The sequence below is a fragment of the Phocoena sinus genome, chromosome 11 (genome assembly GCF_008692025.1).
Source record: "Phocoena sinus isolate mPhoSin1 chromosome 11, mPhoSin1.pri, whole genome shotgun sequence".
Lineage (NCBI taxonomy): Eukaryota > Metazoa > Chordata > Mammalia > Artiodactyla > Phocoenidae > Phocoena > Phocoena sinus.
In genome coordinates, this window is record NC_045773.1 from 39,073,160 (window position 1) to 39,089,505 (window position 16,346).

The 16,346-nt window shown below is 46.6% G+C and overlaps 1 protein-coding gene across 1 annotated transcript; it reads left to right on the forward strand.

Moving 5' to 3' along the window:
• Positions 1-5,095: 5,095 nt before the first annotated feature.
• C11H3orf84 (chromosome 11 C3orf84 homolog) lies at positions 5,096-15,729 on the forward strand. Its single transcript, XM_032650309.1, has 4 exons — positions 5,096-5,211; positions 7,137-7,250; positions 14,829-14,885; positions 15,312-15,729. The coding sequence occupies exons 1-4, from the start codon at positions 5,185-5,187 to the stop codon at positions 15,726-15,728; spliced, it is 615 nt and encodes a 204-aa protein (XP_032506200.1). The 5' UTR covers positions 5,096-5,184; the 3' UTR covers position 15,729.
• The last annotated feature ends 617 nt before the right edge of the window (positions 15,730-16,346 follow it).

The following is a 16,346-nucleotide window of genomic DNA, read 5'->3' on the forward strand; positions in this document are numbered from 1 at the left end:
GAATCCAGACAATTTTTGGACCTCCCTGGTGGCACAGTGGTTAAGAATCCGCCTGCCAATGCAGGGGACACGGGTTTGAGCCCTGGTCTGGGAAGATCCCACATGCTGTGGAGCAACTAAGCCCATGTGCCACAACTACTGAGCCTGCACTCTAGAGCCCACGAGCCACAATTACTGAAGCCTGTGCGCCACAACTACTGAAACCCACGCACCTAGAGGTTGTGCTCTGCGACAAGAGAAGCCACCGCAATGAGAAGCCAGTGCACAGCAACAAAGAATAGCCCCCGCTTAACGCAACCAGGGAAGACCCATGCACAGCGATTACCCAACGCAGCCAAAAATAAATAAGTAAATAAATTTATTTTTTAAAAAAAGAATCTAGACAATTTTATACATATCACTATAAGGCCATTATTTAAGGCCATTATAACTACACATAGATAATAAATCCTCTATTGTCTTCCATTTCTGTTTATGGTGACAGAGGAGAGTAATTTATATAGCATGCGGTTTGGGGTTTAGAATGACTACTTCCCAGGTTCCAGACCTAACTTACTCTTGAGGTTTCTTAAATGTGGTTGAAGAAATTCCATGGTTACAGCGACTATGCTTAATGACCACCTGGGGCTTGATGTGCTCAGTCTCAGGTTTACCTGTCCTCTCTGCATTCACCTGTCACCATGCTATCTGTATACATGCTTTTATATTCTCAGAGGGCAACGCTCCCTTGCAGATGCTAGTACAACAGTAATGAAGAGGTAATCACTTAGGTAGGACCTTAGCCATTCTAAGGTAAATGAAAACTGAAATGCACACTTTAAAAACTTTCAATGGCAGAGTTCCCTCTCTCTTATTCCCCAATCGCATTAAAGGAAGCATAAAAGGAAGAGAAAGGTTTCAGTGCATGCGACTGTTTCCACAAGAAGGGCCTTGGCACAGTGATGGGCAGGGAGGAGTATGTGGGCTAAAGAGGGTGTCCTAAGGGGCACAGAGCCTTCCCATCTGACCCGGTCTTCAACTCTGAGAATCCTGAGGCCACGGTTCAGGCCTTGAATCCTTCAAGGGCCCCTACGGCTCCTCCATTTGGCCACAGGTTAAACTAATCTCTCCCTCAGACTTTGTGGCCCCTCTGGCCTCCACCAGGCCCGCCTCAACCTCGCGTACAGTCACTCTCTCTCATTTTCAGTCTCTTCTTTTCTACCAGGAGACATGCCCAAGAGTAAATCATTCCCTGTCATTTCCAGAGACCTCCAAGGGTGACTTCCGGGGCGTACTCTCTTTCTCTTGTCTCTGAGGCAGGCCAGGAGGCCGTGGTCCCCAGCGCATCTGGCGAAAACAGCTCTCCAAGGATAAGCACAGAAGTCAAGTCCCTTGAAGAGCCAGGCTGGTCTTTCATCACAGGGAAAGGAAGGGCGACTAGGCACTCAAAGGTTAAGACAAGTGGAGAAGCCAGCGCCCTGGGAAACTCCTCGAGATACCCGGGAATCCCGAACCCATTCGCGAGGACCCGATGGCTCCCCAGCCCCCCTCCCCCACCTTCACCCCACCCCGCTCCAGCCCGCCCTGTCCAAACCCCTCCGGCCTCCACCTCTGAGGGCCGGCTCGCGCCCGAACTGGGGTTGCGGGATCTGCCTCGAGGCCACTTGGTCCCGCGGAGGCAGCCTAAGCTGCGTGGCCACGCCCCCCAGGGCGCGCTCTGACCAATGAGAGTTACTCCTCGCCCCTGGGCCCCGCCCCCGCTGCGGCAGGCTGCTAACGGTTTTAACGGTCCTAACGGTTTCAACCGTTAACCATTTAATCGTGGGCCTGGCCTGCTAACCTACATTTCGCCGGGCACCAACACACCCACCCACGCGCACCTCACGAGATGGACCCTCCCACCTCCACACTCACACCCTGCAGTCCACCCACCCCTCACCAGGCATCCTTAGCCGATGAAGACCCTCTCAGTAGTCAACGCACAGTAGTTATAGACGGCTGGCTAAGTCATGAAATGGGATGAGATCACCAATGAAGGAGTATGGATGGAAAACAGATTGTATTGAGTCCTAGGACACACAACGTTTAGAGGCTTAGATGAAGAAAAAGCAGCAAAGGAGCCAGAGTGGGAGTGGTTAGGGATAGGGGAGGAACCCCAGGAGAGTGAGGTGCTGTGGAAGCCACCTGGACCATCCTTCAAAGAGGAGGAGGTTAGCTGTGTCAAATGCTGCTGATGAGTCAAGGAAAATGAGGAGTGAGAATTAATTATTGGTGACCTGGAAGGAAGCAGTTTTAGTGATGTAGTGGGGACAAAAACCTGATTGGTGTGTGGTTTCAAAAGACATTGCTGATAAAGGACTAGTATCCAAAATCTATTAAAAAACTCAACAATAAAAAAATTAAGTTGGCCGAAGAGCTAGACACCTCCCCAGAGAAGATACACAGATGGCAAATAAACATATGAAAAATGCTCAACATTATATGCATTAGGGAAATACAAAATAAAACAGATAGCACTATGCAACTTTAAGAATTGCCAAAATCCCAGAATGCTGGAAACACAAAATGCTTTTGAGGCTGTGGAGCAACAGGAACTCTCATTTGTTGCTGATGGGAAAGCTGAATGGTACAGCCACTTTGGAAGATGTTTTGGCAGTTTCTTATAAAATTAAATATACTCTTATCATATGATCCAGCAGTCATGCTCTTTGGTATTTACCCAAAGGAGTTGAAAACTTATGCCCACACAAAAACCTGCACATGGATGTTTATAGCAGCTTTATTCATAATTGCCAAAACTTGGAAGCAATCAAGTTGTCATCTTCAGTAGGTGAATGGATAAATAAACTGTGGTACATCCAGACAATGGACAATTATTCAGGACTAAAATATCTATCAAGCTATGAAAAGACATGGAGGGAACTTAAATGCATTTTACTAAGTGAAAGAAGCCAATCTTGAAAAGGCTACATACTGCAGGATTCTAAACAGTATGACATTCTGGAAAAGGCAAAACTATGGAGATAGTAAAAAGATCAGTAGTTGCCAGGGGTTAGAGGGGGAGGGTGGGCTGAATAAGTTGAGCACAGAGGATTTTTAGGGCAGTGAAACTATTCTTTTTGATACTATAATGGTGCATACATGTCATTATACATTTGTCCAATCCCATAGAAGGAACAACACCAAGAGTGAACTCTAAGGTAATCTATGGACTTTGGGTGATAATTCTGTGTTGATTTAGGGTCAGCATTTATAATAAATGTACTATTCTGTATGTGTGGGAGCAGGAGGTATATGAGAAATCTATGGACCTTCCACTCCATTTTGCTTTGAACCAAAAACTATAAAAAAAAGTCTATTAAAAAAGTAAATTTAAAAAAAGAGCAAGAGGAGAGATTTGGCATATCCATACAATGGAAAACTACTAAGCAATAAAAAGGAATGAACAACTGATAGGCACAGTGACATGGATAATTCTCAAAATAATTATGCCAAGTGAGAGAAGACAGACACACAAAAGAATACATACTGAATGATTCCACTTACATAAAGTTCTAGAAAATGCAAATTATAGTGACAGAAAGCCAAACAGCAGTTTCCTGAGTGCCATAGAGAAGGAATACTAATGGGCAGAAAGAAACTTTGGGGTGTGGATATGTTTACTACCTAGATTGTGGTTATGTTTCACAGATGTATACATAGATCAAAATGTGTCAAGTTGTACATTTTTTTTTTGTTTTTTGGCGGTGCCCCGTGGCTTGTGGGATCTTAGTTTCCTGACCAGAGATTGAACTTGGGCCCTCGGCAGTGGAAGTACAGAGCCCTAACCACTGGACTGCCAGGTAATTCCCTCTACAACTTTTTGACTTACCATTTTTAAGATTTATCTCTGTGGATTCAAGTATCTGTAGCCAGACCTACTAGAGAATGGACTTCAGGATATGGGGAGGGGGAAGGGTAAGCTGTGACAAAGCGAGAGAGAGGCATGGACATATATACACTACCAAATGTAAGGTAGAAGCTAGTGGGAAGCAGCCGCGTAGCACAGGGAGATCAGCTCAGTGCTTTGTGATCGCTGGGAGGGGTGGGATAGGGAGGGTGGGAGGGAGGGAGACGCAAGAGGGAAGAGATATGGGAGCATATGTATATGTATAGCTGATTCATTTTGTTGTAGAGCAGAAACTAACGCACCATTGTGAAGCAATTATACTCCAATAAAGATGTTAAAAAAAAAAGTATCTGTAGCCAATTTATAGTAACTCCATTATTTCATTGTTTGATTATAGGCCAATTTTCTCATTGTCCTCTTGATAAACGTTCAGCCTGTTTATAGTTTTTCCCCTATACAGATACAGCAATGAACATTTTTGTAGTTGTGAATACATGTGAGAGGGGATCCCCAGGGTTACTATACTAATAGGGTGGACTTTCTGGCTAGTAGGGCTTGTGCCAGTGACAAAGCCCTACTGACTCTTTCCTGTTTTTGAACTTTTCATTGGCAGGGTTTTAGAGGCTAATCGCCAGCTTCTTTGGGTTAGTAAAAGGAGTGAACTGTTCATGTCCCTGTGTTATAAATGAGAGAGACAATAATCTGCCCAAGGCTAGCTTGGGATGGAACCATGGTGTCAGATACTTTCATGCTGCTTCTTTTGCTCCTCTGTTATGCTCTCTCCTCCTTCACTTGGGCCCTTGTAACATTCACCAACATTTGCCACCAGTTAGTGTTCCCAGTCACCACAAACTCCTGAGAAGTTGATAGAGCCTTATTCTGAAGCAGCATTTTTATCCTAAGAGCTACCAGCCCCTTTAGCATTTCTTCTAACTCCATGAAATATGTTATAAATTTATATCCCTGGCAGTATGGTTGCAGTTTAAAAAATGCAGGATTTGCCTTTAAAATATTCGCTATTTCATTGACTGTGAGTTCATCAGACTCCACTGTGGAGCCTTATATGTTTATATAAGAACTCTCCCAAGCTGTTAATGCTGAGGGACAGATTTCTCTCAGAGAGAAGTAAGAATAGAGCTGGAAGCACAAAGGGGTAGCAGGCGGGGCTCTGCCTCAACAATCAGGAGCATTGTGTAGTCACAACATCCCTTTGTCACTAAGCAACAAGAAGTTGACCTGCTGAGATGCTCTTTCTCCAGAAGTAACCTCAAAAAGACAAGAGGAAAGTTTGCCTTTTCTGCTCCTTTCCCAGAAAGATGCAAAGTGCTTTAGTAGGCTCCTGGGTAAGAGTGTACTTTACATTAATCCTAGCCCCTGGCCCTGGGGTAGTACCTGAAATATGAATTACTCATGAGAGTAAAGTGAGAATGGTTTCATCCAGCATCCAGGCTAGAGGAGGACCCCAAACTGCCCACTCCCCCTCTGCCATTATGAGGTCCCCCTACAGCTTATCTAGTCTTCCTGACACCATGCCCTCTTCCATGTGTCCTGGTCTCATGCCTGGATTAGCTGATCCTCTTAGTCCTCTAGCCACCCCATTTATTTCCAGTCCTTTGTTTGATCCCCCCAAACTTCTGTAGTTTGACTGCTCTCTAGACTGGGAACATCTTGAGGCTAAAGACTGCCTTCTTCTATCTGTATGTCCCATGCCTAGAATACAGTAAAGGCCCAGTAAATATGTTGAAATAAACTGAATAGAGAGAAAGGAGTGTTTGACAATAGTAGAAGGATGGACAGACGAGTTGGATGACTCAAGCCCTCAGTGGGATGAAAAGATAAAGGGCTTCCCAGGCACGCTTAGGAGCCCACTTTGATGGCCAGAGGCCAGCTGGGAACAGGTTCTTTCTGCTCAGGACTATGATCATGGCGTGGACTAGACACATTGTCCTCTCCAGGGGGTATTCAGGACAGTGAGGTTGGGCCATAAGAGTTCCCAGGCCAGACATGGTCATCCATGTTGTCAGCCTAATGACATCAGCACAGTACAGCTTCTTATACCCCCAATAGGTGCTCATTTCTGTCTTCTGCCAGTCCTTGTCTCTGAAATTCTCTCCAGAAGGTATCCACTGTTGGTGAAGTACTTCTTTGGGAAAGTTCATCCTTTGTTTAAGTGCTCCAGTTTCAGAGGGTGCCCTACTTGCCCCAGAATAACAAAGTGTGTAGCAAACAGGTGTTCGTGACTTTGTCAATAGATGCAGAATATGTATCCATTTAATCCTGGCTTTTCAGTGACCTTTGACCTCTATTAACAATGCAGGGAAGACAATGAAGGGGACTTCCTCTCAGATCCCCCAGGGAAGGACCACGCTACTAGATGGTGGCCCTGTTCTGAAAACTCTGCTCAGTGCTTCCTAAGTCACCCCAACTCAGAACCTGTCTGGTCCCCTTCCCTGCTGAAGTCTTCCCTTGCTCTTGGAAGAGAATCCATATTCCTAACCCAGCCTAGGTCCTGTCCCTCCCTGACCTCACCTTACTTCTCCTTGTCTTGCTCACAGACTTTTAGTCAATAAGGCCTCTTTTTTTTTTTTTTTTTTTCGGTTCTTCCAACACAACTCTGTCTCTGGCTTCTGAATCTTTGCACTTGCAGTTCTCACCACATAGAATGCTCTTCTGCTGCCCCTCACATGGCTGACTCCTTCAAGTACCACACCCATTGTCATGAGATGCTGTCCCTACTCCCTGTCACTCGATCTAGTCATCAGGTTCTTTCTTTCCTGACTCTATTCACTTGTCTTACTCCCTCACCAGAAGGAAGGTTGATAGAAGCAGGGTCTTTCTGTCTTTTCACTGCTGTGTGTGTCCCCAGCCCATATTAGGACCCTATTGAAGAAAGAAAGAGAGAGAGAGAAAGGAAGGAAGGGGGGGAGGGAGGGAGGGAGGAAGGAAGGAAGGAAGGGGGGAGGGAGGGAGGGAGGAAGGAAGGAAGGAAGGGGAGGGAGGGTGAGAGGAAGGAGGGGAGGAAGGAAGGAAGGCACCCTTTCCTTACAGACATAACCCTCTCAGGTGGGCCAGCACAGCTGAGACCAACTGTTCTAATGGTGGATGGAGACACCTCTCTGTTGGCCCCTCTCCAGGGTGTCCCTCCTCCTCTGATTCTTTTTATTCTGTCAGGAACTCCCAGGAGAGGCTTCTAGCCTGGGGGCTCTGAGGTCTAGGACTCAGGGTGGGGGTTGGGGTGGGATTCACCCTCAAGCCTGCCTTGTTACAGCACAACAGTGGCTTCTATGGGCACTACAGAGGCCAATTCAAGAGTGAAAGTGCTCGAGAATATCGCCTTGCAGCCAAGCCCCAGCCCCCAGCAGTGTTCCTGCAGCGCTGTCAGGTACGAGGCAGCCCTGGGTGCAGCTGCCACGGCTGAGCTAGATTCTGCTTCTCTCAGGCCCCAAGAGCAATATCCTCAACCTTACCACAACTGGACTGACACTTGAGGCCAGCCTATCCCCAGGACTTGCATGAGGCCTGGCCCCTCTTCCCTGAAATATCAGGTCCTCCCCCTACAGATACATGGGTGGAGAAGAGCCAGTACCAGGCTGGACAGTTTTGCTCACTGCTCCTTCTAGATGGAGGAAGAGTCAGGGTCCAGGTGGGATGGGTGGTCATGGTGAGAGAGCCTCCAGAACCCAAGAAGTAAGCCTTGAGTTTTGCAGACAGCTGTCCTTCAGCACAGATTCCTTGATGCCATGAAAGTCAATGGTCTAGCTCACAGTCAGCCTCGTAGTCCAGGGGCTCAGGAGTGAGTAGGAGGCCTCCTCTGGTCAGTAAAACAGCATAGAAAGTGGCAGGTGTCCACCCCCATGCCTAACCAAGGAGGACTGGAAAGGAGTGATGGCAGAATCGGCCTAGGGTGGCTGGAAAAGTCTTCCAGATAACAGGCGAGGGACGCAGGGCTGCAGGCCCTCCACTGCTTCCAGGCCTGGAGACAAGGAGGGGACACTGAGCATAGTCAGGGTCCCAAAAGTAAAAAGCCCACTCAAAACAGAACTCAGGAGGGTATACATATAAAGGAGTAGGTGTGGGAGCTTCAGGGAAAGGCATTCTCACAGGATGGTAACAACCAAGTGGTCAGTACTGCTGGGCCTTAAGGAACAAGGGGAAGGCATGGCTCCTAGAACCCAGATGGAGAGAGTGGTATGGAGAGGGCTCTCCTGAGAGAAGTGGTGATTTCGGGTAGAGAGACACAGCCAGGTAGGGGCGGGCCTGGAAGGGAGCCAGGAGAAGAAACACCTCCTCCCTCCTTCCCTCCATCTCCTTTCCAGGCTTCCTTTCAGGTCAGAGGGAAGTCAACCTGGTGAGAAGTGTGCTCACATCAGACTCCTGTGAAAGATCTGGGTGGAGGAGGGCTGAGCGGGACCTGGAGGTGTGCCTGGAACATGCTCTGCCCACTGCAGCTTCTTGTTTCCCAGCCTCTAGCCAGGTTCTACTTGACTGGCCATCTGGATTCTCTACAAGTTGCTTTCCCAGGCCAAGAGCAGGGTCTTGGAGTCTGCCATGCTACAGAGCCTGAACTTCCTTAGCATGCCCAGTTGGAACGGCTGCCTGGTACTGCCTACTGAGCAAGGCCCAAATGCAGCTCCAGACTGCTCGTCTGGGGCCACCTCCCTTGAGAGAGTGATGAGATCTGCCTAGTACAGGGACAGAGGTAACCTGGGCACTTCCCGCTGGGTGTCTGTAGTAGTCATCAGTGGCAGCCCTCATCCCAAAGACCTGAATGTCCTCTTAGTCTGTCCCCCAGGAACAGAGTAGAGGATATATTTGGGGACATGTTTCGATTGAAGTGAAGTCTTGTTACATGTTGGCATTATCAGCAACCCCAAAATAGCATGGTCTGTGTATCTTGGGCTTAGGTTGTACAAATGCCAAGTCTGACCCTTTCTAGATCTAAAGCCGGTTTAATTAGTGGGACTACTCAGAGAAGGTGCACGTTCTTTTTTCTTATTTGCTGAGAGATACCAAGTGTCAGCTGGCTGACTGCAGCTATTCTTGTTGAAAACCTTTCCAAGATGTAGCAGCCACTTACCTTTAGTTTGGGGCAGGTAGAAATTTTGTCATTCAGATGCAAGAAGATTCTTTTTTCTTTTTATTCTTCTTTTTCTTTTTTTCTTCTAAACCAGATTAGTTTATTTCTAGCCTTCACCTGTCTGACTCTTGGGAAATGTAATCCTGGTCTTGTTTGTTCTTAAGGTCAGGCCAGAGTGCCAGGGCTCATGGTTGGATGCAGGTCCTTCGTTGGTGGTGCCGTGATTGCTGTGTCTCTGCCTCTGCCCCACCCCCCACCATGCCTCAGTCTGCCACAGGGACTCCTCACTCAGTACCCCACTAATTGCACACTGCCCAGCCTCCAGAGAGGCCCTGAGTCCTCCCACAGGCAAACATTGACCCATCCCAGGAAACCTACTTCTCTTCCAAGGCCTCTTTAGCTCAAACCCTAGTCCAAGCCCTACCTGCTCAGAGACCACGGATTTTACCACCTGAGTGGAAAAGGAGCTTTAGATGGTTTAGAAGCAAAGATGCAGGTGAAATTCTCCTCAGGGACAAGAATACTTAAAACTGCCTGGGTGGAGAGGAAATGGCTGCACTTTTCACTAGACTCCCACAGTTGTGAGAATAAAACTCAAGTCAGTGGGAGTCGACAGATTATCCTGTCACTGTAAGAATAGTGAGTTTCCAAGTTCAGACCTGCCTCCAACAGCAGAGGCTTCCACATTCTAGGGCTGTGTACAATTTTAAAGCTAAGCGTAGAGATGGGGGAGGGATTGGGGGGGCAACTGGAACATGCCCCAGACCTCCAGATTTTTTAATTGAAATTTTTTTTGAGATGGTTGTAGATTCAGAAACAGTTGTAAGAATTAGTAAAGAGAGATCCCTTTTACGCTTTGCCCAGTTTCCCCCAATGGTAACGTTTTGCATATCTATAGTAAAATATCACAACCAGGACGCTGACATTGCTGCAATCTACCTATTTCATTCAGATTTCCTCATTTGTGTGTATGTATTAAGATCTATAAAATCTTGGAATTCTCTGGTGGTCCAGTGGTTAGGACTCCACGCTCTCACTGCTGAGGGCCTGTGTTCGATCCCTGGTCAGGGAACTAAGACCCCACAAGCCACGTGGCATGGCCATAAAAACCCATAAAAATCTATAAAATCTTTTTAAAATTAATTTTAATAACAGTATAGCTGATTTACAATGTTGTGTTAGTTTCTGCTGTATAGCAAAGTGAATCAATTATACATATACATATATCCACTCTTTTTTAGATTCTACTCCCATATAGGTCGTTAAAGAATATTGAGTAGAGTTCCCTGTTCTATACAGTAGGTTCTTATTAGTTATCTATTTTATATATAGTAGTGTGTATATGTCAATCCCAATCTCCCAATTTATCCATTCCCCCTGCTTTCCCCCTTGGTAACCATAAGTTTGCTTTCTATATCTGTGACTCTATTTCTGTTCTGTAAATAGGTTTATTTGTACAATTTTTTTAGATTCCACATATAAGTGATATCACATGATATTTGTTGTTCTCTGTCTGACTTACTTCACTCTGTATGACAAGTTCTAGGTCCATCCATGTTGCTGCAAATGGCATTCTTTCTTTTTATGGCTGAGTAGTATTCTTTATCTATTCTTTATCCACATCTTTATCCATTCCTCTATTGATGGGTATTTAGGTTGCTTCCATGTCCTGGCTATTATAAATAGTACTGCAATGAACATTGGGGTACACCTATCTTTTTGAATTATGGTTTTCTCCAGACATATGCCCAGGAGTGAGCTTGTTGGATCATATGCTAGCTCTATTTTTAGCTTTTTAAGTAATCTCCATACTGTTCTCCATAGTGGCTGTTACCAATTTAAATTCCCACCAACAATGTAGGAGGGTTCCCTTTTCTCCGCATCCTCTCCAGCATTTATTGTTTATAGAATTTTTCATGATGGCCATTCTGACTGGTGTGAGGTGATGCCTCATTGTAGTTGTGATTTGCATTTCTCTAACAATTAATGATGTTGAGCATCTTTTCATGTGCCTCCTGGCCATCTGTATGTCTTCTTTGGAGAAATGTCTATTTAGATCTTCTGCCCATTTTTCGATTGGGTTGTTTGTTTTTTTGATATTGAGCTGCATGAGCTGTTTGTATATTTTGGAGATTAATCCCTTGTTGGTCACTTCATTTGCAAGAGAAAAAAAAGATCTATAAAATCTTATCACCCATGTAGGTTTGTGCATCCACCACCACAGTCAAGATACTGACCAATATCACAAGGATCCCTGGTCCTGCCCTTTTATACCCATCAGCCTCTCATTCCTCCACGCTTCCCCTTGTCCCTAACTGCTATTTTTCCTCCATTTCTAAAATTTTGTGACTTCAGAAACGTTATGTGAATGGAATGATACAGCATGCAACCTTTGGGGAATGGCTTTTCTTGCTCAGCATAATTTCCTGAAGATTCCTCCAAGTTGTGTGTATCAACGGTTCAATTTCCATTACTGAGTAGTATTCTGTGGTATGTATATAGCAGTTTACTTAACCATCCATCTATGAAAATGTATCTGGGCTGATTCCAGTTTTTACCTCTTACAAATAAAGTTGCTATGAACATTTGTGTACAGGTTTTTGGGTGAACATAAATTTTCATTTCTTTGGAATAAATACCTAGGAGTGCAATTGCTGGGTCATATGATAGTTGCATTTATTTATTTATTTTTAATATTTTATTTATTTATTTGGCTGCACCGGGTCTTAGTTTCGGCACACGGGATCTTCGTTGCCGCGTGAGGGATCTTTAGTTGCAGCATGCAGGATCTTTTTTTAGTTGTGGCATGCGGGATCTTTTTGTAGTTGCAACATGCAGAATCTTTTAGTTGCGGGCATGCGGACTCTTAGTTGCGGCATGTAGGATCTTGTTCCCTGACGAGGGATAGAACCTGGCCCCCTGCAATGGGAGCTCAGAGTCTTAGCCATTGGACCACCAGGGAAGTCCCCGTAGTTGCATTTAAGTTGTTTGTCTGGTTTTTTAATGTGGATGGAAATTTTTTTTAATTGAAGGAAAGATTCTTTAAATTCTATAGCACTTTACAATTTTCAAAAGTTTCACACACGATTTCATATAATCCCATAATAACTTTTTTTCTCCTACCCCTATATTGTACCTCCTGCATGTTAAGTTGTTTTTTTTTTTTAATTGTCAAACTGTTTTCCAGAGTGGCTGTTTTACATTTTACATTCCCACCTGCATTGAGCAAATAATTGTATTTCTCTGCATTCTCACCAACATTTGGTGTTGTCTCTATTTTTTATTTTAGCCATTCTGACTGATGTGTCATGATAGCTCACTGTGGGTTTTTTTTTTTTTTTTTTTGAGTGTGTTGGGTCGTCATTGCTGTGCGCAGGTTTTCTCTAGTTGTGGTGAACGGGGGCTACTCTTCGTTGTGGTGTGCGGGCTTCTCATTGTTGTGGCTTCTCTTGTTGTGGAGCACAGGCTCTAGGCACGCAGGCTTCAGTAGTTGTGGCACGTGGGCTCAGTAGTTGTGGCTTGCAGGCTCTAGAGCGCTGTCTCAGTAGTTGTGGCACACGGGCCTAGATGCTCCATGGCATGTGGGACCCTCTGGGGCCAGGGCTCTAACCCGTGTCCCCTGCATTGGCAGGCAGACTCCTAACCACTGCACCACCAGGGAAGCCCTCTCACTGTGGTTTTAATTTGCATTTCCCTAACGTTCAGTGATGGTGAACATCTTTTCATGTGTTATTTGCCATCTGTATATCCTCTTTGAAGAAATGTCTTCATGTTGTTTGCCCATTTTCTAATTGGATTTTTTATTTTGCTGTTCAGTTGTTAGATTTCTTTATACATTTTAGATACTAGTCCTTTATTGGATATGTGATTTGCAAATATTTTCTCTCAGTCTGTAACTTGTCTTTTCATCCTCTTCACGTGGAATTTCACAGAGCAAAACTTAAAAAAATTTTTTGATGAGGTCTAATTTATTGATTTTTTTTTTCTTTTATGGCTCTTGTTTTTGGTGTCACATCTAAGAACTCTTTGCCTAGCTCTAGATTCTGAAGATTTTCTATTTTTTTCCTAAAAGGGCTCTGAGTTTTTAATCTCTTGTGTCAGTTTGCTTTATGAGGAATGAAAGGTAAGGCCAGCTGGCTTCCTACCTTCATGGAGCTTTCATTCGATTTGGAGAACACCAGCTGTCTAAGGCAGGAGGTCCCAATAGGGGAGCTTGTTAAAGGCTCCACCCTGAAGATTCTGGTTCAGGGATCTGGGATGGAGCTAGCCCCTGACTTTTATCTAGCAACTTATTGTCAGCCATTGCTCATACCTCAATCCAGCCAAGATTGGACTCACCAGATCAGGTACTTCATTCTGGTCTGCAGCAGGAGAAGCTGAGTGGCTGAGGTGGAGGGACCCTGGGAGCAGAGACCAGGCACAAAGGCAAGGTGGATGGTCTTGGGAGAGATTCCTGCTGAGGTCTAGGGGCCTGAGAGGTGGTCTCTCTCTGCCTGGGGATGGGGCATGGCTCTCTGGTCCCAACTGGGCTAAAGCAAATGCCCTGGGGATCTTCTGTCCCTGTTCACTGATTTAACAGCAAATATGTATTGAGCACAGTGCCAGGCTCAGTGTTGGAGTTATAGATGTGAGTAAAACAGACAGTAACCTTGCCCATGAGGTGCTTGTGTTCTAGTCAGGGGCATCAGATGGTAAACAGCAACATAATACATAGTAATACAGTATGTTAGAAGGTGAAAAATGCTGGGTTGGGGTGATGGGACTGCTGGTGTAGTAGTGGTCAAGGAAGGCCTCCCAAGAGGTAGGTGAGAGGGAGTCATGGCCAGCTGGGAGAAAAATCCCAGGCAGAAGTAACTGGTAGTACAAAGGTCCAAGGTAAAAGTAGCTAGTGTATTTGAGGAACAGTGAGGACGCCAGTGTGGCTAGAGGTAATGGAGGAATCAATATCATGTGGATCTCATGGACCACTATGATGACTTTGACTTTTATAAACACGAGGAACTGTTGTGGATTTTTGGCAAACAAGGAGTGTGATCTGATTTACATATTAAAAGAGTTATTCTGCCTGCTAAGAGGACAATAGACTGGAGAGGCAAGCTTGGAAGTAGGGACACCAAGTGGGAAGCTCTTGCAGTAATTGAGGCATGAGGGGAAGGTGGCTTAGACCAGAGAAAGCAGCGGCTATGCTGAGAAGTGGTCTGATCCTGGGTACATATTGAAGGAAGTATCAGCAGGATTTCCTGGCACACTGGATGTAGAGTGTGAAAGAAAAGAATCAAGGGGACTCCGAGGTGTTTGGCAAGATCTAGCTGCCATGACCTGAGCTGGGGGAGGCTATAGGTGGGGTGGTTTTGGGGAATGATCCAGAGCTCAGCCATGTGTTTGGAGATGCCCGTTAGACATTTACATGGAAATATGGAGCAGGTGGTTGGCTAGTGAGTCTGGAATTCGGGAGGGAGCTCAAGCTCTAAAGAGAAATTTCAGTTTCCAGATGGTATTTAGGGCCAAGAGGCTGGGTTGCTGATGAGAGAGTGAAAGAGAGGAGGAGAGAGCTGGAGCCTAGTCCTGGATGATCTAAAGGACCCAATGTGAAACTTAAACCACTGCCCCACTAACGGCAGGATGTCTTGGAAAATGCCTCAGCCCCTTCCTCAATCAGTGGCCCCAGAGGCTTCTGCTTTGAGAGCTAGTGCTGGGATGAGATGTTCCAGGAATGAGGTGTTGCTTTAATTTTTATCTGCCCTTTCAGTGTGTTGGCAGTTTAGCAGTTTAAGGGTGGTGGCTCTTGGCAACTTCCCTCCATTATGGGGCCCTGAGTTAGCATCTTGGGGACAGGTAAGCATCATCTTTCCCCATTTACCTTCTTTTTCACTGTCTTTCTAGGAGCCAGCGCAGCAACATTTCTTCTCCAAGCATGACAACCGCACTTCCTTTGACAAAGTGAGTGCTAGAGAGAGGAAGGAAAATGGGCAGACTCCCAGCCTAGGTTGAAGTTGAGGTAGGGTGGAGGGGATAAGACATTGCAGGGAGAGAGGGCTCTTTATACAGACAGAGGAGTGTCTGTCTTCCTGACAACCTCTTTCTTCTGGGAAACAGCCCATTCTACAAACAGATGTACCTCTGCTTTGGTTTCCCCCACCAGCTTGCCTGACAATGTGCAAATATCTTAGGAACCACTGACTTTCTGGGGGCTTCATTCACTCTGGAATGGAAGGCATGACTGGGGATGCAGGCCAAAGAGGCTGGGGTCCAGGCCAGGGAGGCCAGGCACAGGCCAGGCATCACCAGGCAGGCTTGGGTATAGGAGGGGCCCAAGGAATTGCCTGGTGCCAGGACTGTGGGCCAAGGGCCCGTACCATTGAGGAGGGCCCCTCCTGCCTGCTACAGGGAATCGGAAGGCGGAAAGACCTGGAGCGCCTGTGGCAGCAGCACACCTTCCTGCGCTGGGTACCCTGTGAACTGGAGTTGCGCCAGCCACGGCCCCTTGAATCCTCCTACCAGGCTGATTTTCGGTCAGGGCCAGGACTCAGTGACCTCCCCCAGCGCCTTGTCCACTTTGTGCAGATCCAGCCTTCCCGTGCCAGCACCACCTACCAGCAGAACTTCTGCCAGCCATCCCATGGTAGCCATTGTGGCAGTGACAACATGGGGCCCCAGGCCCCAGTCACCAACACACTGCCTGACCTCCCAGGGATCCCAAGACCCAAGCTGATGCAGCATTACCTTCATGCTGGGGTCTCTGAGTGTCTAAACTGGTCCAGAACATTAAACAAGGACAGCTAACTCAGTGGCCTGTCTGTGCTTGCAGCCCAAGAGATCTCAGAGGCTGGAGAACAGTAAGGCACAGCCAGGCCCTGCGCCTGGCTCCTATGTTGCTTGTGCCATGGAGCCTTGTGCAGCCTTGTGCTGGTTGGGGGAGGTGCTGCCTGGGGAGTCTTGCCAGTGAGTGAGAAGAGGTAAGGCCTGCAGGAGGCTAATGGTCCAGGAGGGTTACCTTGGCCACAGCAGGTGGGTTCCAGGACCCCAGATCCATTCTTGCCACAAACTCAACTGTGAACCCCTTGCAATCAGTACGGCTGCAGGGAAAGCAGAGTCAATGGTCCCTACTAGTGGGCAGCAAAGACTGGAGGAGGAGGCAAGGGCTGGCAGCTTTGCTTTTTCTGGGATGCTACTGCCTCTAGGGGTCTGGTGAGTGGCAACACAGTCATGCCTAAGAGACAGCTTCACCACAGCTGGGACAGAGGGACAGCCCCCACTGGACACACACCCCGCCCCCGCCACCGGAGGTGAGCAGAGGCTTTGAGGATGCTGTGTGATGTGAATCTGGAGGTCATCCTGATCCTATGGTATTTTGTTGCAGTTTTCTGAGCTCTTCTATGGTCTTGCTGTGAGTGCCCTCTA